Genomic DNA, 26809 nt, shown 5'->3' on the forward strand with positions numbered 1-26809 from the left:
AGTCAGTGAGAGACTTTTGTCTAATTAGTTTCCAATTAGTCCCCAAACTAATCTGCCTGAATTTTACTGAATTCTGGAGTTCAATAAAAAACTGGAATATTTTCAGTTTTTAAGCCCTAATATTCAAAAACATTAAAAAAAAAAAACTTCCTATGAGGGATGGGGATGGGCAAACATCCCCATTATGGAAAAACACTGAACAGTCTATTGTTTTTATTGTAGTTTCACAGAGTGGAAAATCCAGAAAAAAACATTACATAAAAGTTATAAACTGACTTTTTGTCATTGATTTCAATAAGGATTTGATACTCTATGACCCAGACAGTGTTCTGGCTCCAACAGATTAATCAATCAAATACAGATACTACTGATCTTAACTTATTATATGTGTAAAGTCCACCTGTTCCATTCTAACCTCATCACCACCATGGGCAAGACCAAATAGCTGTAAGAGGACATCAGGGACAAGACTGTAGGACTGCAGAAGGCTGGAATGAGCTACAACTATCAGCAAGAAGCTTGGTGAGAAGGTGACAACTGTTGGTGTCATTATTCAGAAATGGAAGGAATATAAAATGATCTCAGGCTCCATGCCAGCAAGATATTGCCTCAATGGTAGTGAATCAGCCCAAAAAGTAAACAGGTGGAGCTTGTTAATGATCTGAAGGCAGTTGGACCAAAGTACAGCACTAGTAAAACACTACGCTTTATTAAATTGAAATTTTGCTGTGCCACAAGGTCTACCTGCTCAACAAGACACGTGTACAGGCCTGTCTTAACTTTGCCAGTGAACATCTAAATAATTCAGAGAAGGCTTGGGAGAAAGTGCTGTGGTCAGAAAATCGAGCTCTTTGGTATCAACCTGACCCTCCACGTTTGGTGGAAGAGAAATCCTGAGTGTGACCCAGAAAACACCATTTTTCCAAACCTGGTGACCAACTACGAGAAACGTCTTACCGCTGTCTTTGCCCACAATGATTTATCCACCAAGTACTAAGTCATGTTTTGCTTGGGAATCCAATTCTTATTTCACTCAGTGACATGAAAATCAATCTATAACTTTTATGTAATGTCTTTTTTTTCTAGATTTCTGGTTGATATTCTGTCTCCATTAAAATAAAACTGCCAGAAAAATCAGAGGCTGTTCATTTCTTTGTAAAATGAGCAAACTTACCGATTCAGCAGGGAGTCAAATAATTATTTCCCTCAGTGTAGCTTAAATAAAAGTGACATGTTGAAGTGTTCGGGGTATTACCCTGAAATAAATGTCCCTGAATTTTTTTAGGTGACTAATATAATAAATTGATATATAAAGAGGGCACGGAAAGTAACCACCTTTACATTTTTCTATAAAAGAACCCACCCATTTACCATTTACATTGGAAATCTTCAGTACTCTCATGTACAATATGAACCGCTATTGGTTCCACCATATCAGTGAATTACTGTTTTCTTTATATCACTTGTTTTCACCTTTGGCAATATAAAACTCCTTTCTGCTGCTGATCGTGTTCGATGATCATGTCGACTCAACTGAGAAAACAGCTTTTCATTTCATATAATACATGCAGTAATCTTGTCTCTAGGATATTTAATTTACATCTCACTGACATTAGTTCTGTAAAAGCACTGCAATACAAAACCAGCAGCTTTATTTTGAGCTACCTGTAAGGTGTTATTTCTATTGCTGAAGCACTTGAGCAGCTCACACAAGAATAATAAAGCTGAGGCAGAACTAACGCAACCAAAGCATCAAGTCTGAAACTCACTGACAGAGCTTTAGCAGTTTACTTGAAATATCTCCTGCACTTTACCTGGAGAACTATTAACACTCAGTCTATGCACCTGTGACTTAGCAACATCTAACACCTGTTTATTATCCTTTTACAACCCTCAACTTCTTAGTTAGCATTTCATTTAATTTATCAATTGATGGTTCAGCTGCATTGTGGAGTCATCAGGAAACACAGCAATCTGAGCCATTGTTAATACAAATGGAAGGTCTTAGTAAAGACTGAAAATGACACAAAACATCTAGCTTGAGGTACTCCATACCTTACATTCATTATATTGACAAAAGTATTCAGTCACCCATCCAAATCACTGAATTCAGGCGTTCGAATCACTGCTGTGCCCACAGGTGTAAAAAATCAAGCATCCAGACATGCAGACTGCTTCTACAAACATTTATTAAAGGATCGGTCGCTTTCAGGGGCTCAGTGAGCTTTAGAGTGGTACTGTCATAGGATGTCACCTGTGCAACAAATCGACTCATGAATTTTCCTCACTATTAATTATTCCACAGTCACCTGTTAGCAGTATTATAACAAAGTGGAAAATGGAAAGTGGAAATGTTAAACCACAGAGTGGGGTCAGCAGATGCTGAGGAACATAGTATGTTGAGGTCGCCAACTTTCTACAGAGTCATTACAGACCTCCAAACTTCATGTGGCCTTCAGATTAGCTCAAGATCGGTGTGTAGAGAGCTTCATTGAATGGGTTTCCATGGCTGAGCAGCTACAACCAAGCCTTACTGTTATGTATGAACCAAGAGTTATTGTGTGCTATGCAAGCCATCGCCAGTAGGGGACACCACGCCCAGTTATGTGTGTGTGTTACTTCTGTGTTATCCAAATAAAGAAGAAGTCAACTTGTAAACAAACTATCCTATGTGCAGTCTGACTCGGCATAAGCTCTAATAGTGTACTGACACTACAGTGGGAATATTACCAAATGCTACCAAACACAATGCAAAGTGTCAGATGCAGTGGTGTAAAGCATGCCGTGGTCACTGGACTCTAGAGCGGTGGAGGTGTGTTCTCTGGAGTTGACGACTCACGCTTCCCCATTTAGCATTCTGATGGACAAGCCTGGGTTTGAAAGGACAACACTATTTGTCCAACTGCATTGTACTAAATATAAAGAATCAATCAATCAACTTCACTTGCAGACTTCAAAAGACATACAAATGTTTTTGTGAAATCATGACTGGGAACTTGTTGTTGTATTTGATATGACTGTGTGAATTAGACAAATTATTATTTCTTCTATTGTTGTAATTTTAATATGTTTGTCTGGAACAGAGCTGTGTTCTGGGATTGTTTTTCAGCAGTTGGGCTTCAGGCCCTTAGTTCCAGTGAAATGAACTTTGGAACTAAAAGGAATGCTTCAACATACCAAGACAGTTTTGGCAATTTCGTGCTCCCAACTTTGCAGGAAAAGTTTGGGGATGCCCCCTACCTGTTCCAACATGACTGCACACCAGTGCACAAAGTAACATCCATAAAGACATGGATGAGCAAATTTGGTGTGGAAGAACTTAACTGGTCTGCACAGAGTCCTGACCTCAACCCCAGAGAACACCTTTGGGAGAAATTAGAGTGGAGACTGCGAGGCAGGCCCTTCTCGTCCAACATCAGTGTCTTACCTCACAAATGTTCTTCTGGAAGAATGCTCAAAAATTCCCATAAACACTCATAAACCTTGTGGAACGTCTTCCCAGAAGAGTTGAGGCTGTAAATCCATATTAAACTTTATGGATTAGGAACGGGATGTCACTCAAGTTCATTTGCGTGTGAGAGCAGACGAGGCAATACTTTTGACAATATAATGTCCCTTTTTAACAAAGACAGCCGTTACACAGTAAATCAAATGTTACAGTGATAAATGTAGAATCAGAGGCAGCAGTTTAAGCTGAGATGACAGTGAACTTCCAGTATGCAAGGATTAAATCTGATATATCTGCGCTTCAAGTCTTGCAGGTGTGCCCTTAATAGCAGAAATGATATCAGGTTTATCAGACTGAGGTAAAGTAGTCTGTGTGCGCTGAATGAACCTATGCATGTAAAATAAATCCAGTGGAGTAAATGAACATCGGCCTCTGATTTGCTGCAGTGCAAGCCATATAGAAGAAAATGTAAATACACAAGTGAAACAGTCGCATTTTTAAAACTTGAATCCAAACCACAGATTTGCCTCTTTAAGACAGCATAAAATACTGTTACCTTACCAAGATGGTCGCGAGCTCTGCCCACTAATAAGCCGCTTTCGTCACTCACGGAAAAAACCGAAACTGCACGAGCAGCCGACTGTCAGTCTGGTATGTAAACAAGGTCAGACACAGACTGCAGAACAGAGACCAAACACTTTTAGACCCGGCAGCTTGTCGCTTGAGGAAAGAGGCAAGAGGAAAACCGAAGAGCTTCAACAAAACTCCGTGGATCAAGGTAAGCTGCAGGTCAGCTGGCGCCTTATTACTAACCGCGCTGTTTCGCAGGACGCACTGCAGGGGACGAATTATAGAACAACAACGCTATAAATGCATGAACCTGTCATTTTGTTGTGTGGACACTGGTGCTAAAAATCAGTCTGCAACGTCTGCAAGGAGGTATCTTTGCACATGTGATGCAAATCTGCCGCAAAGTCACTCTGCAGATTTGTGTTTACCTCCTGCGCAGTCATCAGCTGCCCGCGAACTGGGTCGCTCTCACACTGCAAAAGCTGCATGGTCATGCTTTCCCACAGCATGAATACAAAGCGAGCACTTCCCCATCGTTAGACGGGTAGATTAAAAAAAAACAGTCTTTCATTTGATTTTATGCGTTGTTATTGCTGTTGTTGTTTTCCTGTGTGGCGCAGCATTGACGTGTATTTACAGGTGCGTGTTGTTGGTAGATTCCTGAGTGGTGCAGCTTAGTTTTGTATATGGAAGTGGGCCTATAACCAGCGCTATTTCGAGCCGTGTTCAAGCTGCAGGGAAACACAGTTTATTCACATGAAACAAAGGGTGATATTGCATGCAAATGCAAGCTTTATTAATTGCATTGTGTTGTGTTTTGTTGTGGGGGGTTTTTTTGTTGGGTTTTTTTGTACGTCCTGTTCAGCCTGAGAACCAGTTTTGTCTGGTCATGATAATTGATGCAGTGCCAACCAGACACAGACTGAGCTCAGACTGTACTCTTCTGCAGATGATGAGGGGGAGAAAAAGGCAGAGTGAGTGACATACAGAGTAAATAAAGCAGGGAGACAGAAAATCTGGGCCTTTCCTGCCTCAGACTGCTTGTTTTTATTGCTTTACTGGCGCTCAAGTTAATAATCATTGCTTCTGCTCGATGACCTTCTTAAAGACTTTGTGCTGTGCGTGCGTGTGCGTGTGGCATCTATGACTTCATTAACTTTGTTGATCATTTATATAACTTGCCAAAACACCACCGCTGCATCCCTCACCTTTTACTGTTATTGTTATGTTCTGATCTCCGAAGGGCCATGTGATGTTTCCATCATCGTCATGTATTTACTGATTTACTTGACCTCCCAGTGTTTTGGAACTAATCATTGCCCATTTTCCACTTCAGCATTCACCTCCTAGAAGACACCAAGGACAATAACAAGTCCTTAAGGGTTTGAGGAGCAGCAGTGAGATAACTCACTGCTGTTTTTACCGCCAGGGAGTTGCCATCAGATTTGAGATGTAGCAGATTGTGCTTAAATGCTTCATTACCGCGTAATGCCGCTTGTCAGGATGACACATGGTCTGGACAGGAATGAATGAATGGGTAGTTTGCTAAAGCTACATTTTTTGTGTTTTGTGTGTCATGTTAGGACAAGCCAGCCAAAATGATGCAGTGTTTTCACTTCATGGTGGAGCCGGCCAAAAACCTGACGGCCAAGATCAAGGTAACCCATTTCTGTACACTCTAATAAAAACATTGTGTGTTTAATGTTCAAACGTGGCCACTGGCAGGAGGTCACCTTTATACTCAGGTAGACAGCTGACATAATACATTTTTTATAATCTTACCTGTTTGGTGTGGCTGTTTAGCTTAATGTATAAAAAAGGGGGGGTTCTCCATGCAGGGAGTTGATGAGATGAGACAGAGGCTGGGTTTTTCTGCTGACAGGATCAGAGCCTCAATGTGCATTTTGATTAGGCTATGTGACCGCCCCCTTTCCCAGTTGGCCTTATTACTTCCTAAAGCCCTTGTGAACCAGCACTAATGCTGTCTAAATGTCTTTCTTTGTGGCTGGAACACTCCTCTTTACTCCAGCAGTTTCTCACGGAAAATCCTTTACTTGTATTTTCCTCACAGGATTCGCACAAGAGGGCAAAGAAGGAGAAGAGGGAGCCCCTGGATGAGGACCAGTTGTTCATTGTGGAGCTGGCTAGAGACATCAGCCGAGTGTGTCAGGTAAAAACTTCTTGTGAACCTGAAGTGATGCTTGCATTCCCTCACTGTCTTAGTGTGCTCTTTCAGGATGAATGGGATTGTATCGTTGTAACAGTTTTCTCTTAATGCCAAAAGTGACACTGATCATCACTGTTGTTTACAGCCTAATGAAGGAATTATTAAACTCTGAAATGATTAGCAGTCTTCATCAATCCAGTGTTTTTCTCTCTATTTTACCCTTGCAGAGATCAGCAATGCTGGAGCACATCTGGAACCAAAATGACATCTGGCCAACTCCTCTCTGCAGGGCCTTCATCCTACAGTGGGCCTCCATGCTGGAGAGCAAGGTGTTTAACTGAAAAGTACCAAAGCATCAGTGGTGTGGGAAGTGATATATTATTTTTTTTGCCATTGATTGGCTGTATTGCACAAGCCAATGAGAATTCAAATACGCTGTGGAATCAAGGAGGCTCGCAAATAGTCATATGCAGGACAAATTATTCTAGTTCAACCACAGACAGTAAAGATGAATGTAGCTTCTGAAAAAATAAAGTCAATGTGGAAGTGCCTTAAACTTGCATTCTAAGTAAAGGCCACCAGATGGCGATAGCTGTGTTTGCAAAAACACTGAGTCCTATTGAAGTTTCCCACTTGACATCATGTGCATATTGTGTGAGACCTGTCCACCATATTGGACCTGATACAGTCATGCAAAGAAGAGACTGACCCAAAACCTTGCAGTGATTGCTTGAGCTAGCGGACTAGAGTTGCCTGCAGTTTTTCATGCTTGTCTACAAATATTTGCTAACCACTAGCTTAGTGGTAGTAAAACTGACACTTCTGGTTTGTGTCACACTTTTACAGTTTCCCTACAGCCTTACTTAAGTCCCTTACTTTCATTCAAACTACCACTGCAGCAGTCAGAAGGAGGTTTTGCCAACCAGTTGAGGAATACACATTTTTCTCTAAGTAACACGTGGTTGCTAGGGGGTCACTGATTGGTCTGTAAGACTTTGTTAATGGGGCTTTAGCTGTCATTTTCATATAATAATTTTCCCCTCATGACCAGGTCTCTAGTGCTGTGTTACTGGGACTTTAGTGGTCCTACATTGTCACCATGATTTTTGCACATCCAGAATTGTTGCAAAACCTCAATAGAAGTCTATGGGAAAATTTCTGTCTTGAAAGTCTTGGTTAAATCATGTTTTAGAAAGCAGGATTATCTGCAGTATTATCAGTTCATTCACTGGCAGCAAGTTGTCAGTCGCAAGCAATTAGCCAGCAAGCAAGTGGTGTCACAGGTTGATCCGTCTTTACATTCAGTTTTTTGCAACCAAGACGGTGCCGGTGAAATCGCTCACCACTTCAGAAACCAGTCGGAGATGTCGCCGTAGCTATGACCACCTTTTGTACTTTCTACAAGTTCTCTACAAACAGCAAATGAGAAATTTGAGCTCAGAAGTATCATGACTACACAACCAGCAGTAATTATTGCCATAAAAAGCTTGAAAATATATTTACATGTCAGTATGTCATAGCATTGACCATACTGCTGATGTTAGCCTCAACTATGCCTTTCTAATAGGTCTGGACAGGAATGAATGGGTAGTTGAATGGCCAGCTAATAGGATGATCAGTAAGATCATGGTCATTACAATCTAAAAAGATACAACGTGTGACAGAGCGATATTTCAAGCTGTCACATGATTTGGCATTCCAGGAAGTTCTCACTTTATTATTGTATGCATGCACTGGGAACCTTGTGTCAATGACATTGCTGAAAGGGTTGAATTGAATACTGGTGAGAGTGTAAGTAGTGTGCATGAAGGTTATGCTGAGAAAATGGAAATGTGCCCATAAATTGACAAGTGTTACCTTGAGCAGACTTTGGAAGAAGACACATTAGGTGATCATTGCGAGTAAGCTGAATTAAAACCTGGCCAAATCTGATCAAATCTTATGAATTGTGAACATATGGACAGTCAGATGACCTAAAAGGAAACATCAGATTCCTACAGAAAAGTATTAGTCACAGTAGAACTACACGTCTTTAAGGTATAGAGGTATATTTAATAAATGTGTGTTTTTCTCTGTGCAGATGAGACCCATGCAGACTGATGGCTGGCCAGAGATGAATGAGGGCAAACAGCCCGATGTGACGAGTGAGAAGGACCTGCAGCAGGCCAAAGCTGTTATTCTCGAATGGATTAAGGATATAAGAGCCCAGCCTGAGGTGGGAGGTTCAGACATACAACTAATATTTCCTTCAAAACAAAAAATAAGTTTGCTCATTGTTTTTTATTGACATTGATCATTCTGCAGCAAAGTGTGTGGCCCGGAGAACCAGTGGTGAAGAATCTGGAGGACGTGCAGTCCGCCTGGCGCTGGGGCCGTGCTCCCAATCTGCTGACCGCCATGGAGCTGCTTATGTGGACTTTAATGTTACAGCGGCCTGACAAGGTAGAAGTGCTTTCTGTAATCCACAGGTCAAACTTTACAGCTTGTATGACCCACTGCAGTTCATCAATGAGGCCTTTTTGTTGTTTGTTCCTACAGGACACCATCCCACAGCAGTGGCTTCTGTGGAAACAGAAGACTCAGAAGATCGGTTTGTAAATCGTAAATCAAGCTGACTTTGGTTGTTTCTTTGGAAATATTTACCCTCTTATGAGTTTATCATTCTCTTTTTCCAGGTGCCATATCCTACATCCCTCAACCAGGTGAGATATGTACTATAGACCACGAATCACACATTATCATCCCCATGCTGGTGCATTTACATTATTAGATCCACTTACTTTTATTTTCCCTTTTTTGGCAGTGTGGGATTGGATTGCAGATGCTGCAGGTACAAAATTAAATATTTAATCAGCTTTTTAGTCCATATAATCTTTGCTCAACCTGTTTTGTAATTTAAACCTCTTCACATTTCCCCTGTAGTGGAGGTGACCCTGGATCTGGACACAGCCAACCCTGATCTGCTCATCTCTACTGATGAGAAGAGGATGCGCTGTGGCTTTGAGAGAAAAGATATTCCCAACTACCACCAGCGTTTTGACGGTTGGTGGTGTGCCGTCGGAACGGAGGGCTTCGGCACTGGTCGCCGCTACTGGGAGGTGGAAGTGGGAGAGCGCGACTGGCGGCTGGGCGTGGCCAAAGAGTCGGCCCTGAGGAAAGGTTTCAAGTCGCTGAACACAGATACGGGGTACCTGACCTTGCGGCTGGAGAGGGGCACTGAGCTTAAGGCGCTGACGGTGCCGTTCACCGCGCTGCCGCCCGGCCTCATCCCCCGCAAGGTGGGTGTCTACCTCGACTATGACAACAACCAGCTGTCCTTCTATGACGTGGACAAACATTTCCACATTTACACCTACAACGAGAGCTTCGATGAGAAGCTTTTCCCACTGTTTGGCACAGTGGAGATCATCAAGGATCTGGTTATCAGGTCTCCAGCAGCCAAAACCCAGTGTCTGTGCTCCACATCTTGCATGTGGGGTTGAGTTTCCCTCCGTGAGCATTTCCTTTAAAAAAAAAATCAGTAGACATCATAGTGAAGTATAACAAGCCCAAATCACAGGGAGGTTGCAAAAGACCTTAAATGTGCTACTGAATAGCTTCACTTTGTGACCACTCTCTATGCTGCTGCTTTAATGTGATTGTTGCTTCCATTTTCTCACTACAGAGTTATAGTGCAATCCTTTTACTCACATACGTGATGAAATGCCATCTAATGAAATGCCATCATCTTCTTTCAAAAGAAACCTATAGTGTTAATGTGATGTGTTGTGCATTATTAATCCAGCAATAAAATGCACTCGTGTGAATAATAAATAAACCAAATCTATGTCTTGATGCTTGATGTCTTTATTGATACTGCTGATATTCTGTTTGGTAATGTCTTTAAAATATATCCAGTTATATACAATTTATACACTCATCATTGGCATGAATGTCGTGGTAATTTTGGATTTCTTATTATTTCTTTGAACTGTCTTTTTTCCAGAGTGCAATGATTGTACAGCATATGTTTTGAATGACTGTAAAAAACAAGAATTGGGTGCACAAGTTTGAATTTATTACCCTTTCTTTTGTTTGACAGGCGTGAAATAGTATTTTTTCACTGACAAGGAGGTTCCCAAAAAGCTATTAGCAGAAAACTTAGCACATCTAAGCTGAGGGAAAAGGCTGAGCTATTCCAAATTACAGAAGAACTGGATTGAAAATCTGTGACAACAGGTCTTATAGCGTGATGAATGTATGTATGGGAGAGTTCAGGAGAGAAGTACAATAGTGAGTGTCTACAGCCATCTGCAAAACATGGTGGGGGGCCTGTCATGGTTTGGGGCTCTATTAGGCCAGCAGTGTTGGGGATCTAATCAAGAAATAAAAAGCAAAAAAATTAAAGAACAAAAAAAGAACTAGATTAGATTATAATCTATGATGCAACAAAACCTTGAAAACATTTGATTGGTAGTGGCTTCATTTTTCAGCATGACGGTGATCCTAAACAATGTAAATGTATGGAAGAGGATTAGGGCCACCGGAAAAAAAGTGGGCACGTCTTTTTTCCTCTTTTCCAGAATTCTGAGAAAAAAAGTCAGAATTCTGATTTTAATCTCAGAACTCTGACTTTTTCCTCAGAATTATTTTCAGATTTCTGACTTTAATCTCACAATTCTGAGATTAAAGTCAGAATTCTGAAAATAATAATTTCTCAGAATTCTGACTTTTTCCTCAGAATTATTTTCAGAATTCTGACTTTAATTTCAGAATTCAGACTTTTTTCTCAGAATTCTGGAAGAGAAGAAAAAAAACCACTTGCCCACTTTTTCCCCCCAGTGGCCCTAATCCTCTTCAGTACAACTACAGAATTCTTTCATAACTTGCATGTAAACCATGTAGGACACATCTAAAAGTATGTAAGCAGCTTCGTATAAACGTATTAGCCCCAGTGCATCCTGCAGTGGAAATATTTAATATCATTGAAGTTTGTATGGTTTAAAGGTCGGGGTTTTGTTTTTTTTTTTTAGGAAATTCAGGACTTATTTGTAATGGATAGATGGAAGTTGAAAGGCGTATCAGCGGGACCAATCACAGAACTCTAACTCTTTCACCATGACAAAAACAGACTGCATATACAAAATAAAACATAACATTTTAATTAAATGATTATATATATATAATATATTCAAATTGATTATAAAGCCGTTAAAAGAAGCAAAGAAGCAAACAAACGAATACAAATTTTTATTTACATTTTTTGTGTTTTACGCGCCAGTGATGACGCAATCACTGCGCGACGATGCCTAAGGTTTATATGAGTTCCCAGCAGGTAGTCAAACGATGACAACAAATTTAAAACAGGCCTTAAAAACCCACTTTGGGTTCGACAGCTTCAGGTCTAAACTGCAGGAAGATGTTGTTAAAGCAGTCCACAGAGGTAAGTCGGCTCATTGTTCCCTGTCTGCCTCTCTGATGAACGTTAGCTAGCTAACTTTGTTAGCTAGCTATCTCTGTTTTATTATTGGAAAGCACTTTGGTCAACTTTGTTGTTTTTAAAAGTGCCATATAAATAAAGTTGGATTGGATTGGATAACTTAACTGCCGTTTGTCTTAACTTTTGAATATGAGGTTCAGTTGGTTTTCACAGGCAGTGAGAGACAGAATAATGTGTAACATGGTGGTCTCTGTGGTCTCCCTGCAGGTGACAGGGATGTGTTTGTGTGCATGCCTACTGGAGCAGGAAAGTCGCTCTGCTACCAGCTGCCTGCAGTGCTGGCCGAGGGCATTACTCTGGTTATATCCCCGTTAATCGCTCTCATTCAGGTTAGCTTCTGTCTCTGGCTCTTGAGCTCCAATCCAAAACCTTCAAATAGGTTTTGCAGTATCAGGTGTGCTTTAACCCCTGTTCGTGTTTCTATCCAGGACCAAGTGGATCACCTGAAAGAGTTAAACATCCCTGCCTGCTCCATCAACTCTAAGCTCCTAGCGAATGAGCGCCGTTTGATCCTGGCCGACCTGGGGAGCAGTAACCCGAAGCTAAAGCTCCTCTACATCACTCCAGAGATGGTTGCCTCGCCCTCGTTCCAGCCCTGCCTGATGGACCTGTGCTCCCGTGGCTTGCTGTCTTACCTGGCTGTGGATGAGGCTCATTGCGTCTCGCAGTGGGGCCATGATTTCAGACCAGACTACCTCAAGCTGGGTGAACTGCGGGCTCGACTGCAAGGAGTTCCCTGTTTGGCCTTAACAGCAACAGCACCCAAGAATGTACAGGAGGACATCATTCAGTCCCTGAAGCTGTCCTCGCCGCTTTCTTTTCTTACACCCGTCTTCCGGAGTAACTTGCACTACGATGTGATTTTCAGGGAGCTGCTGCCAAACCCCTACGTCCACCTTCATGCCTTCATTAAGAAAACATTATCACTTGGAGCTGGATCTAATGGACAGGTTTGTAGACTGTAGGCTGTCATGTGTTATCCTTTTTACAAACAGAAATATTCAGATAGAGTAGCGACAGTTTGCCTAAGGGGTTTACATTTGTGGCCACAAGTTTAAAAATACTGATCATGGGCATGAATGTCATGCAAATTCTGGGGTTTTAATTATTTTTTTGAACTGTTCTTTTTGCATTGGGGAATGATTGTATGTGACTTTAAAAAACAAGAATTGGGTGCAAAATAATTGACTTGGGATTTTCTCTGATCCACACAAGGTCAAAAGTGTAGATACAGGCTCCATAAATGGATACAACCCCTATAATTAAATGATTAAATGTCCCTTAGCAAGTTGCATGTTGACCAGATGCTTTTGGTACCCAACAGTTAGCTTCTGGCATAATTCTGGATGGATATTTGAATACTTATTGTGGCAGAATTGGTAGAGTTCATTTAAAGTGGTTGATTTCCTGACAAAGAGCCGGCTTTTAAGCAAAGTGCAAACATTTTCAATAGGGTTGAGGTCAAGACTTTGGGAAGGCCATTCCAGAAGCGCCAACATGCACAAACATTTCACCGCACAGCATGCAGTGAAATTGTAGAAATGTAATGTCTTTGATATGTTGCTTGGAAGTGGTGGTGACTCTAAAGCAGAGCCAATGAGAACCGATAAGAGAATAGAAAAGTAATTTGTAATCAGAATTGCTAAATTCTTATCAATTCCTATCCTTAAGCACCACTTATAAAGAGGTTTAAACGACTGAAATGTATGAACTTACATCTGATTTAAAAAAAATAATAATAATGATGATAATAAAATAAAACAAACAAACCAAAAAAACCAGAACAAGTTTTTAATTATTTTTTGAAGCATTTTATCACCTATATGTTTTACTTCTAGAATGACCTTTTGTTAAATGTAATTTCAGGATTGTTTGTGTGCCTTGTCTCTGTTTTATAATGTTTCTGTTGTTATTAATGGCTTAATTGAGCTCACACAGTATTTTCTTGTGTGAATAAAACAGATTTTTTTGCCTGGAGTGGAGGAATAACACTCGGTGCCATTTTTTTCATGTAAACTCAGGCTTAATCAAACTGTCTGGTGTTTGTAAACAGGGCTGTGGGATTGTGTACTGTCGGACCAGGGAAGGCTGTGAGACGGTAGCTCACCAGCTGACGAAGCTTGGAGTCGTAGCTAAGCCGTATCACGCAGGTAAGATTATTTTATTTTTTTTACCTTTAAAAAAAATAAAATAAAAAATCTTCATAAACTGAATAGGCATAAGATTATGAGCACAGACAGGTGAAGGGAATAACACTCATTAATCCTTCATTGTGGCACCTCATAGTGGATGGGAAATATTAGAGCATTTTGTCCTCAAAGTTCATGTGTTAGCAGAAAAAACGGGCAAACATAAGGATTTGACAAACTGTCATGCATAGACGACTGGATCAGAGCATCACCAAAACCGCAGCTCTTGTGGGGTGTTCCTGGACAGCAGTCGTCAGTATCTATCAAAAGTGGTCCAAGAAAGGAGCAGTGGTGAACCAGCAACTTGGTCATGGATGTCCAAGGCTCAATGATGCACGGGGGGAATGAAGGCTGGCTATCCAAGAGATGAGCTACTGGAGCTCAAATTGCTGGACCAGAGAGCAAGGGAAGAAGGTGGCCTGGTCCGATGAATCACATTTTTTGTGGATGGTCAGATGCTTAGTTACCTGGGGAACACCTGGCACCAGGATGACCTATGGGAAGAAGGTGAGCTGGTAGAGGCAGTGTCGTGCTTTGTTAACCCCTTCGTGGGACTTGTATTCTCTGATGGCTGTGGCCTCTTTCAGCAGGATAATGTGGCATCCCAAAAAGAAAAACTGGTTGAGGAATGGTTTAAGAAGCACAACAACAAGTTTGAGGTGTTGACTTGACCTTCAAATTCCCCAGCTCTAACTCCAGTTGAGCATCTGTGGGATGTGCTGGACAAACAAGTCCGATCCATGGAGGCCCAACCTCGCAACTTACGGGACTTAAAATATCTCCTGCTAACATCTTGGTGCCCGACACCACAGCACACCTTTCTAGGTCTAGTGAAGTCCATACCTCGATGGGCCAGGACTGTTTTCGGCAGCAAAAACAGGACGAGCACAATATTAGGCAGCTGGTCATAATATTATGCCTGATCTGTGTGTATAGGATGCGTAAAATTTAGTGTTTGACCTCTGCTTTTGTAGGTTTGAAGGCAACAGATCGGACAGGGGTGCAGAATGAGTGGATGCAGGGGAAAGTGCTGGTTATAGTGGCTACCATCAGCTTTGGCATGGGAGTAGATAAGGCCAATGTCAGGTGAGGCTGCAAATCCACAGTTATCACTCGCATTCTTCTTGTATCTAGTTTTTTGTTGTTTTTTTTTTCCATTATGCATTCAAATGTTTGTGCAGATTTGTAGCTCACTGGAACCTCGCTAAGTCTCTGGCCAGCTACTACCAAGAGTCTGGGCGAGCGGGGAGAGATGGCCTGCCCTCCGCCTGTCGCACATACTACTCCCCGAGAGATAAGGAGCAAATTAATTTCCTCATTCGCCAGGAAGTGGCAAGAAAGCAGGTCAGATTAGCAGCAGAGCAGGGTAGAAAGCTCTTTGTTGCACAGTTTTTAAATGCATTTAAATGTGTCTGCAGGAAAAACGGGGCTTTGCAAAGGACAGTGACAAAACAGCAATGACTGACTTTGAAGCCATGGTGTCTTTTTGTGAACAAGAAGGGTAAGTAAAGTATTCACACATGCGGTGACAGGTTATTATTATTATTTTTATTATTATTTACATACAGATCAAAGCATAACAGACAATAAGTGCAGGCTTAAAGCATTACATCATAACATAACACCTTCACCTGTTCCACAGTATGTAATGTGCAGTTTTAGATAAAGAGTGCATTTCTGTTTCTGGACAGCAGAGGGCAGACATCCTCTCTTACCATCCTTTGAAAGCTGCTTCCTGCTTGAGGCTCTTGCCTAACTCAGAAGTCTGACTGCCAGTTCTCATTCCTTTAGAGTGACACATCATCATGTTTAGAAAGCTCTGAGGGAAAAAAAAAATCCAATCGGGCTTTCCCAGTCATTTCTCACTGTTTGCCTAAAGTTAGTTTTATACACATGTTCAGTCTTGTATGGTCCAAGACGTTTCTGCCTGATTCACACACAGCTGGAGTTGCCCCTGCCCTGTCCTCAGGGATCGTTGTTGCCCCGTCGAGTGCAGTGATGCTCCAAGGAATGTAGACTCTCCTGAAAGCCTGTTGACTTAAACTGGTGTGTTTGGCAGCGTTGCAGGACATCCTTCACTGTGTTTGGCAAGTGTTTTGTTGTCCAAGGGCTGAGGTTCTTTAGTGCTGCACAGCACAGCATGCACCCTGTAGAGTGTGTGTGTGTTTCTAAAACACGATCAGGACTCGCCGTGTGGAGAGCTTGCAGTTGTGTCTGTTTTTGCTCAAAGGTCGGAACCCTTTAGTTTTCTCTTGCGACAGCAGCAGCTGCAGCAACCGCAGCAGAAGCTTGCACAGGTCACCACTGTGATGAGCAGGACTACAACTGCGGGAGAGCAGCAAATAAACAATGTCATGACCAGCTTATTGATGAACAAGCAATGTGGGGAAAAAAAACATATCAACAAAAAACTCACGAATAAAAGTTAGCAGGACGAAGAAAGCTCCCAGCTCTATGGGGTTGGCGTTGGGCAGACCTTGAAGCTTGACCCAGATTCTGCCGAGGAGGTTCAGCGCCTGTTCTCTGGCATCCATCCTAGTGAAGACAGGTATACAGCACCTCTTTTATTTCCCTGGATTTACTGCAATCTGTGTATGTCTCCTGTTGCTCACTGGTGACACTCTGAGTGGGGCGAGGTAGAATTGCTATTTACATGTCAGAGCTAAGCAGTTTTTCAGCCTGTGGTTTAGTGGGTGGGTTGTCATGAGAAGGCAGCAATCTCATTGCCCAAGAAGAAACGTGTGTCTGATAGAAAGTTGTAAATGCACTGGTGCTTTTTCTGTGCCTGAACAATTTTAATCCAACCGGGTTTAAAAGTGTTCTGGAGGAAACTCGGGTTTCAGTATCCTGCTCTGTCGTGCAGGCTGTGGGCGGTGGGGATCGAACCGCCGACCTTCCGATTAATAGAGAAGCTGCTCTGTTTATGAGAGTATCGTAAACAGACTGGCTGATTCACATATGGGTTGAGTTAACAGGAGGAACAGAACGAGGCCCTTCTCTGTGATAAATGTGTTAATCAGACGGCTCTGCAGACACTTCAGTGTGTGCAATGGGCGGTGGTAGGGTGGCAAGTCATTGAGCTGGTGCTGAATTGCTGGAATGGGTGTGACAGCGTGTGGCATTTCTAGTTTTGAGAGTTCTTTGTAACTAACACTTGCAGTACGAAGCATAAAAGGATAAAAACTATTGAAAATAACTACAATAAGAGTTATTACACTGACACTGAGGACAAAGCCTGGAAATTTGGAGGTCAACATGACGTCTTGATAATTCAGAGGAGTTACGGCAGCGTGTCCTCCTTCTAATCACATGCTTTTGAGTATTATAGATGTAAACATCCTGGTTCCAGAAGTGTGGATAAGGTGGTAATACTATCCAAAGTACACTGTTAGAAACCAGGATACTGTGGCATACCTCAGCCAGGTTTCACAGCTTTCTTTGTTGGTTATGTTTTCAGTGGCCGAGCTGGTGACAGATCAGATCAGGGATCAACTCCACCCACAGGATCTGTAAACCTGCACTGTGTAATTTATGCAAGTGTATGTGTCTCGTGTTCCTTGTCAAAAACCTGTATCACATACACGCAAACCCAGGATGAGATCGGGGGAAGATTTGCATGAACACAAGCAAACTTGTCCTACCTGGCTTTGAAAATGTAAATGTGGGGAAAGGTTGTGCTGCATTGCTTTAACTGTGTACAAGTGTAATGTGTTGTTTCCAGTAAAATCCAGTAATACATATCAGCTATGCTCACTGGAAAAAGGCCACAGAGCTAACTCAGTACTTTTATAAAACAGTTTAAATGGGCCACATGTATTGCAGTGTATTACAGCTATACTACACACAGTGGTGTGGGAAATTAATTCTACAAAATATTTTCATGCTATTCTTTTAAAATCCTACTGTGGAAGTCGAAGTCATGAGAAAAGAAAGGAGAACTTTATGATTTTCCAACCATGCGAGCTGTTCCTACCTGAGACCGTGAGCTGGTGTGGAACGTGATGCTGATTAATAACAGAGCTTTACTGTGGAGCTGACTATGTTCGTTAAAACGATGAACAGTATTTACAGATCACATGCATGTGACTCTGAGAAATTCTCTATTGTTAAACACAATTTACACATTCTTCATTGCTTTTCTCACGCTGCGCTCGCACAGAAACATTTAAAAGCACTTACCTGCTGATCGGAAACTTCTTGTCGTTTCTTTGTTTAGTTTAGTTTAGTTTTTTTTTTTTGTCAAACTTGGCCGAGCCTAAACTGTCAGAAATCGCAAAACCAGTTGGCAATTAGGAGTCTGTTGGGGAACGTGTCATCCTCTTGTTTCCCCTGATGGTGCTGCCAGCTGAGTGCCTCTGCTTTAGGCTGCGTGCTAATTTGCTTATGGGGACGTCATCCGGAGGAGGAGTGGTGCTCGGGCGAGCCTGAGATTAGCAGTGGAGGTTGAGATTATAGTTGAGAGGGATAATTCCACTGTCACTGATGACAAACTGCACGTGAGGGGGGAGGAACGTAGACAATAACAAATTTCATTCGCCGCTCTTCTGCCCTCTTTCACGCTGCTCTTACTCCTCAGTCGCTTTGAGTCTTCTCATCTCTTCCCCTCTTCCAGGCTTCTTGTTGCTCCCTTTGTTTGTTTGTTTTTTTATTTGTGGCTGTCTCACACACGCACACACAGAGTAGTTACTGCTGTCTTACTTTTCTTTGTCTGCCTCAAAGGCTGTTTTCTCTTTGATAGTCCTGCTTCGCAGAGCTTTGTTTGCCTCTCTGTCGTTCCCCACCTCTCCTAGTGCTTCTCTTTGTTTCATGAAAGGGAAGGTGGCAGCATTTCCACTTCTAGCAAGGTAGCTGGTATGTTGCTGAAATGACTCGTCTAATGGTCTGTTTCCCAAATAGAGGCTTGTGTGTGTGTGGATGTGTGAATATTGGCCGTTGCGTAATACTGGATGTGATACAGTGATACAAGACCTTTTTTATGAAAAGAAAATCCCATCCAAAGCAGGGATTGTGAACAGAAATGTACTGCAGAGGAAGCGGGTGATCTGCTGTCAGACATTAATAGTTTTTTTTTTTTGTTGTTGTTGTTGTTGTTTTTTTCAAAAACCTCAAAATTGTAAGAAAACAACGCTGAACGACTGTTTCCAAATCCAGACTTTATGGCTCCGCATCCATTCTTCATATCCGTAGATAAGGGTTAGTTAGGGTTAGTGTTGATGCAACTGTGTTGTGTTTTTCATGGGACAAAGAGTGGCGCTTGACCTATTTCATAACAAAAGTATTGATTATGGGGATTGATGTGGTTACACAACAGCTAAAAGATCAATATTGTGTTTCTAAAACACGATCAGAAAGATGATGAGATTGCAGAGTGTGTTTTCTTTAACTCGTCTGTTCAATGGTAGCTCTTTTCTCGTCCTCCCACCAGTTGCCGCCATGCCACCATCTCAAAGTTTTTTGGCAACACGGCGCCGAACTGCGCGGGGGCCTGCGACTACTGCCGTAACCCCAAGTTGGTGCGAGCCCAGCTGGAGAGAGCGGCCGCGCTCAGCACCAAGATCGGAGCGGCTCAGAGCAGCGAGCCCAAGGGAGCGTTCGGCTTCCAGCCGGACACTTATGGAGGAGGAAAGAAGGGTTACGGCTTTGAAAGGCAGGACGATTTTTAGTGATGTTGCGTGAAATGTCCCGCTTGCATTTATGACTTGATGGTTGATCCTGTAGATTAACACCGATGTCTTGCTTTGCAGGTATGATGAAGGGGAAGGCTATAGTGAAGATGATCCTTTAAAGAGGAAGAAGGAGTTTTCTGAGCTTTTCAAGAAGCAGATGAGCATGCGGAAGGTGATTACCAAAAAAAAAGAGAAAATCAGGTCATACTCTTTGGGCAAAATGTATACATTATTTCTAAATGTAAGGACAGCATCTCCACAGAGTGTTTGTGTTGTGCCTCTGCACATCTGTATGCCATCTGGGGCTGCTCAGGCCCTCTAACTGCTGCTTTTGCTAAATGGCTCCCACATGTTCAGTGGAATTTTTACAACATTCGAACTAAAGTATTCCTCATCAGGTCCAAGTGGAGGTTGGCCAAAGTGTTTATAACATAGCATAAAAAGCAGGAATGCCGTGATTATTAAAAAGAAAAAGTAGAAACTGAGCAGAAACAACAAACAAGTCATTATAGTGTGTGGAGAGTTATGGAGGTTATTGATGCCTCAGGGCTTCATTGCTCAGAGCTTCATTTAAATGGTACTAGCTTAAAACCATGATTCTTTTATCTTTCTTTGTTTACACAGCAAAGAGAGATTGCACTTCAACTACAGATGCATAGGTTTTTGGACGATGATAAAATGTTGTTTATTGTGGTGGATATTAAATCAGGCCATCATGATGCGATTGAAGTGCCAACCTTCAGCTTTAACTCTGAAAGTTTTTACAAAACTGTTGCATTAACTGTCTGGAAGCTACAGACATTTGTACACACAGTCCCTGTGTTCAGAGGCTCTGAAGTTAGATGGCCAGGTGAGACCTGTCTTTGTGTTATTTTCATGAAACATTAAGCAGAAAAAATATCAGAGGTGGATTCCAAGTGTTCACTGGAACTGTCAATGTGAGCCCCAAAGACACGCTGGAGTAAGTGAGGGAGGCATCATTAGACTGAAAAAACAAAGTAACTATCAGAGAGAGAGAGAGAGGCCAATCACACAGTCATGTTCTTTCTTAAAAATGATGAATGCACTGACCAGCTCAGCAACATCAAAACGCCTGAAAAACGTGGATGATGACAGAATTATTTCCATGGTTATTAAAAACATCCTTACAACATCTAACCAAGTCATTAACAAGGTATACAATGGAGATGGCTTGATGAATGGAAACAGAAAGGCTAGAGCACAAAACATCCAAAAGAGCCTGAAAATAATTCAGCCCAGAGAGAGAAACGGCTCGTGATAAGAAGCATACCACATCACCTGTCAAACATGGTGGAGGCAGTGAAATACATGGGCATGTGTGGCTGCCAGTGGATATAGATCACTAGCCTTTATTGATGATGTGATTGCTGATGGATGCATCAGGATGAATTGTGAAGTGTACAGGCCTATACTCTCTGCTCAGATTCGGAAAAATGCTGCAAAACTGATCAGAGCTTCACAGCGCAAATGGATAATGACACAAAGCAACCCAAGAGTTTCTGAAGGAGAAGAAATGGAATATTCTTCAATTGCCAAGCCAGTCAGCTGATCTCTGACCAACAGAGCATGCTTTAAAGGTATTAAATACAAAGCTAAATGCAAAGAGACCCACAAACAAGAAGCAACTGAAGGTGGATGATGTCTAGGCCAAGCAGCTTAAGGGGGGAAAACATCAGTCTAGACTTCATCCAAGTATTAAAAACAATCTATATTAGTTTCTCCAGTCCGTTTTGATAAACAGTTAATGCAGAATTATTTGATAAACCCCTTGAATTAAATGAGAAAGTCTGCACTTTTAGTGATTTTAAAATCCACTGTGATGTGTACAGAGGCAAAACAACAAAAAATGGCATTTTGGTTCCAAAGCTGCATATAAATAAATGCTCAATGTTGTCTTCTGTGTTCTGGCTTTAATACACGTGTGAATACTGAAGGATTCCCTTCTGCCTGTGCTCGTGTTTATTTAGGGTAACGACAGCAGTCAGAGGGAAGAGTTTGTTCCTCCAGGTAATGTGTAGCATGAACAGTAAAAATGATTGTGAGTGACTCTCTCTGTACTGTTTTGTAACCGGTGTTATTCTGCCGTGTAGATATTGACTGCCCGCTCAGAGAGGCCAGCAGCCAGAGGATTCCCAAGCTCAGTGTAAAGGTACAAGACAAAACTTGAACACTACGCACACATTCCTCATACCTGCTGCATTTATGAACATGTCTGCAGGAACTCAGCGACTCAGGTCATGTGATGAGAAAAGCAGCGTAAAAACAAAAACGCAGCAGCTTGAAAGGCTGTGGCTCATCGGTGTTTGACATTTTGTACAGTAAAAGTAGAAAGTGAGCACTTTCCAAGCTGTTAATAAGATTTATATTGTATTTCAGGCCAGAGAGCACTGCCTGTACCTCCTGCAGGAGACACTTCAAGGCCAGCAGGGGGCAGAAGATGCACTCAAGTACTCCTCTAGATTCATTCGGATTTTTTTTTTTTTTTTTTTTTTTTTTAAACAACATTTTTCCTCAAACATAAAAATACTGCCAAAAAATATACATATAACTAACTTTTCTCAAAGCGTCTGCATTTGTCTCTCAGCTCTGACAGTCTGTCCTTGGCGGTGGATATTGAACACGAGGTCTTCAGAAACAGCAAGTCCTCTAACTTGTACAAAGCTGCGGTGCTAAAGAAGGTAAGTGCAGGCTTTTTGTTAATGTCTCATTGCCATATAGAGGGAAATGTTTATGCTTAGCTCTATTATTCTGTCAAGGTAACAGAGATGAAGAAAGCGGCACCTGCTTCAGCAGGCCGAGATAAAGGAGAAGGTGCTAGGAGCAGCAGCGGCAGCGATTCCAGAGAAACGGAACTCAAAGAGGCTGGATCCTCCTCTTCATCCTCATTTTCTGATGAGCCGCAGGGGTTCACGCTGGCATCTGAGGTGTACTCGGTAACATTGCTTTTCTACTTTCCCAGATTTTTTTTTTAACAAGGAAAACTGGAGGTTTTTGTGGCTGCAGAGTATTCAGAGGAAAACATGTTTTCTTTTCCCCCCCCCAGCTGAAGCGTAAGAGGGTAGGGGCAGGCCAACGGGGCTCTTCTAACCCCTTCATAACTGCTAAGGATTTAATAAACCCCTCCATGTTGAACACGGGGGCTAACAAAGGGAGGACAAGCGGCGGATTTTTCAATGGCTGCTCAGGAGAAACCATTACGCAGGGAAAAGAAGCCAACATAGATGCATCATCGTCCATCAAAGCCAAAGCAAATGCCGTCACGACCTCCCTGAGCAGCCCGACTAAAGGAGGCAGAGCCATGAGCAAGAAGCAGCAGAAACTGGCGGAAGCAGCAAAGAGTTCACACAACATTTCTAATTTTTTCATGAAGAAACAAACTCCAGAGAAAAGCCAGGATGAGGAGGTGATGCCGAGGGAGCCCGAAGTCGCTTTATCTCCCGCTCCAGCTTCAAACTCCCAGGAAAACATCAACCAGGAACCACACTCACCTGCTGCATCGGAAGGAGGAGAGAACAGTGCTGCACAGTCAGAGACTGAGGATGTGATCCTCGTAGAAAGCAAATCTGAGATAATCGTTATACCTGATGATGACGAGGAGGATGGAGCTGAGATTGCAGAACCAGTTCAAGAGACAGCTGAGCAGGGCCTGACGTCCATCACAGAGTATTTGATTCTTAATTTGATCAGAAATAGCGGAAAAATATTGACTTTATTGACTTTTAACTGCTTTTTCTTCCCCCTGTTCTCCCACAGACAAAACAAAGATGAAGAAGAACTTAAACCAAGTGAAGAAGAGGTTAACTCAAGTGAAATTCCCGGGGTAGGTGTCTGTCACCTGACAAACTTTATACACCCACAAAAGTCCTTAAAACAAGTCTTTCCGCTCAGCAGTTTGAAGCTCCAATCCAGATTAAGTCCTCCAAAGGCTTTATAAGTTTGTCCAAAAATCTTATTTTTGGACAAATGTATAAAGACAAAATAAGACAAAGTAAAGTTTTAAGAGATTATAGTTTGAGGATGATAATCTGTTTTACACTCAAATTAGGGTTTTTCCACAGGAAGTCAGTCGACATACAATTTTAGCATACACTGTATGGACAAAAGAACTGGGCCACCTACACATTCAGTAACTGCTCGTGCATGGAAACTCATGACATCAAGCTCCTGGCACACAGTTTCTGTGCTGATGTTAATGCCAGAGGTTTTGAGCTTGGCAGTTATTCAGTCAGCGGAGCTTTAGCAACTTTTATAAAATACCAAATAGCGTGTTTGACAAAGCACCTGAAGTACGCAGGAGTGGGTCGAAATCTGTCACTCTTCGGTTCTCCTTTTAATTTCCTGCATTCCTGCATAACTTCAGACGACATTGAGGTGAAATTATCAGTATAGAAAAACACATTTAGACTCTTTCCACAATCCACACAATATAAATCCAAAGTCTCATTTTTGTTCAGCATGATTTTTCTTTTCTATAACAGACTTTGAGCATCAGCATCATGGGGGTAGATATTAGCTTTAATAGGAAACTCCTCATTAAAGTCCATGATGTAAAGCAGGGATGTCAAACTCATTTTACATCGTGGGCCACATACAGATCACTTTGATCTTAAGTGGGCCGGCCCAGTGAAACTCCTCTTTTGGATAATGTAAAGATGTTTAGCCACACATTTAAATATATCTGTACTGTGAGCCATCTGTAAAAATTATACATTTCTCTAGTATGTTGTGAAGGAACGGTAACGTTCTGTTATTTAATGGTTTATCTGTTACTTATATACTGGTGTAGTCTGAAGGACCATGGGGGAGGTCTTTATCAGTGGGAAAAGCCATTAAACGTATGAAAATACAGTTAAAATTCTAAAATGTATCCCATCCTTTACATTTTCTAAAGATGTCCAGATTGCCAGGGCAGATTGGAGTCTTTAGCAGGCCAATCCCCCCATGGATCGCCTCATTATGGATAGTAGTAGTAAAGTAGGTACTTTACTATCAAAATGAGTAGATATTTCTGCACGCAGTGGAAATTGTGATAGACTTTAGCTATTTACAGCAGTTTCAGAGGTCTACCATAGATTTCAGTTCTGCCTGGAGTCCTAAGTCTGACTTTATGCTGCTTGTGAACGATCATGACATGTGCGTCCAGGTGACAGATGACATGAAAACGATGACGGAGTCTCCCCCTCCTGCGAAACGCAGCCGGCCTGCGAATGGGAGCAGCAGGAGAGTAACCTTCAACCCCAACGTGCAGGAGAGAGCCCTGCACCCGGTCACTGACTTGCCCAAGCCTGTAACGCTGAAGGAAGCAGCTGATATCGTGGTCCGCTACCTGGACCCTTTTTATACTCAGGGAAAGTTTGCCACAAAGGTGAGCGAGTGCTGTGTTTGTAAAAAAAAAAAAAAAAAAAAAAGTAGGGTTGCGATTAAAAGCGGAATGTTTAAAATTCTTTCTTTATTTCGCAGGAGCTGTTTAAGTCTTTCGCTCGCTACTTGTCTCACCTTCTTACAGAGGGAAGGAGCAGGGGGAAAGGCCAAGGTAAAGAGTGCATGGGAAATTTCTAACTTGCAGTTTGCTTTGTGTGCTGGTCCTCTCTAACTCCAGCCTCTGGGTCCACAGTGAAAGCAGAGGCCAAGGCTCTCATCAAGAAGTTCTTCAGCACCATCCAGCGCTGTGAGAGCGAGGCAGACTGGAAGCACCTCAAAAGACCGCACAGCTGTAAAACCACAGCGAACAGTGAATGAATGGGGGCGGATGTGTGTAGCCCTTCCTCTTTAACAGTGCCTAAACTTCTCCGGTTACGATGACCTCAGGCTTTGTCACAGATGCCTGCTGACGAGGTTTACGGTCCACTTGCTGCTATTTAGTTCTTCTTTTTAAATTTTTTCCAAGCTGGTTGCTGATACTGTAACTTAGGTTAATAATTAGTAAGCAATAAAACAGGGACAGTTTACAGCCTTAGAGATCAGACATAGAAGCATGTGTGAAACTTTTTTTTTTTTCCCCACTGCAAACTGCGTGTAATTCACATGGTCTTATTGCATCACAGTGCAGAGTTATGCAGACCCAGTGGTGCTTGGAGCAGGAAGCCAGCTGAGGTTTTTCACAGGCTTCTCATAGCAGGAAAAGCAGAGGTGTAATTATTGGCATTCAAACAACTGCGTGCGATTTTAGGCGAGCTGGTTTGGGGATCTTCCGTTGTTGCCATACTGGAACACTTAATCCCTTCTCTTTTTGTCTGCGTTTTTGTGTGACAAGTAAAGGTGTGTGTCAGAAAGCAAAAATACTGGTATTGTTGTACAGTGTCTGCAGCTGTCTGTTCAGGAAATATTAAAAATGCCATCACAGCTATTCTCTGATATCTGTCTGTCACGTTTCGAGATGACCTTTGTGGTTGGATGGTGTGTATAAAGATGGGGTCATGAAGGGCAAACAGACTTTGAAGCTGTTATTATTTTTTTTAATAAATGTATATGTTAAGCCATGATTTCCCTGTTGGTGTTTCTCTGACACAAAATGATTAGAAAGTTCAAAGTAAGTTACTGAGATTTATCCTCTGGGGACCGTGTGTGTGTGTGTGTGTGTGTGTGTGTGTGTGTGTGTGTGTGTGTTTTGAGTCAATGGGGGAATAAAATGTACAAAAACACGTTTTAATGCTTATATTTCTGGCAGACTATTTTACTTGCAATTACATTTTATGTTAGTTTTTTTTGTCTTAAATACTGGAATCTTTTTTTTTTTTTTTTTTTTTTTTTTGGGATTCATGCCATCTACTGTGAAACTGTCCAGCTTGAATTTTCCTGTATTTAAAAATATTCTTTCTCTCAGCAGGGGGAGAATCTGTGATGCAGGGCATTTTATTTTTCTTTTCCTTTCCTAAAACATGGTTTCTAATGATGAAAGCATATAAAAGGGGACAGTATCAGTCCCCACAGTCGGGAAGAAACCCAAAGCAAAGATGGCCACTGAGGCCCGGCTGTGGAGAGTCCCGGTGGCCACAGTGGAGCCACTCTGTGCTGTAGATTGTTCACAATAAAGTCTGTGTCGAATACAAAGGCCAAAACACAGTGTGAGACGTCTCTTATTATTGTTGTTATTATTAACTGTACAGGAGACGTCCCTGCCGGGGACGCTGTCAAGTAAACTATGATGTCATCTTTAGTAGTGCTGCTTTCAGGAACTCCTGCTAACGTAGGACTCAAGAGCCCCCCACACTTTTATGAGTAACATCTTTGCTTATGTTTGTAAATAGACTTTAGTCAATATGATTTATG

The 26809-nt window shown here is 42.0% G+C and overlaps 2 protein-coding genes and 1 long non-coding RNA gene across 4 annotated transcripts; 2 read left to right on the top strand and 1 right to left on the bottom strand.

Moving 5' to 3' along the window:
* The first annotated feature begins 4073 nt into the window (after positions 1–4073).
* On the top strand, positions 4074–10019 carry si:ch211-120g10.1 (butyrophilin subfamily 3 member A3). 2 transcript variants are annotated; one of them, XM_031732612.2, is made up of 10 exons: positions 4074–4237; positions 5602–5676; positions 6090–6188; positions 6413–6514; positions 8266–8400; positions 8490–8627; positions 8724–8775; positions 8861–8887; positions 8989–9015; positions 9108–10019. In XM_031732612.2, the coding sequence occupies exons 2-10, from the start codon at positions 5617–5619 to the stop codon at positions 9665–9667; spliced, it is 1200 nt and encodes a 399-aa protein (XP_031588472.1). In that variant the 5' UTR covers positions 4074–4237; positions 5602–5616; the 3' UTR covers positions 9668–10019. The 2 variants fall into 2 exon arrangements, with proteins under 2 accessions (XP_031588472.1, XP_031588471.1); XM_031732611.2 differs by having other exon boundaries at positions 4074–4226.
* A 1438-nt stretch (positions 10020–11457) lies between these two features.
* recql5 (RecQ helicase-like 5) lies at positions 11458–26022 on the top strand. The gene is made up of 19 exons (XM_031732610.2): positions 11458–11607; positions 11872–11993; positions 12093–12614; positions 13718–13814; positions 14828–14939; positions 15035–15197; positions 15272–15354; positions 19279–19500; positions 19598–19691; positions 21508–21547; positions 21631–21689; positions 21917–21987; positions 22125–22218; positions 22297–22473; positions 22584–23203; positions 23294–23360; positions 24684–24905; positions 25001–25073; positions 25155–26022. Exons 1-19 carry the CDS (start codon positions 11511–11513, stop codon positions 25277–25279), a joined length of 3060 nt encoding a protein of 1019 aa, XP_031588470.1. The 5' UTR covers positions 11458–11510; the 3' UTR covers positions 25280–26022.
* LOC120439929 lies at positions 15386–18431 on the bottom strand. The gene is made up of 3 exons (XR_005612842.1): positions 18033–18431; positions 16270–16388; positions 15386–16178 (listed from the first exon to the last, which is right to left on the bottom strand). It is a non-coding gene; the product is annotated as an uncharacterized LOC120439929 (long non-coding RNA).
* Positions 26023–26809: the final 787 nt, after the last annotated feature.

The sequence above is a fragment of the Oreochromis aureus genome, linkage group 4, assembly GCF_013358895.1.
Source record: "Oreochromis aureus strain Israel breed Guangdong linkage group 4, ZZ_aureus, whole genome shotgun sequence".
In the NCBI taxonomy this organism is placed as follows: Eukaryota; Metazoa; Chordata; class Actinopteri; order Cichliformes; family Cichlidae; genus Oreochromis; species Oreochromis aureus.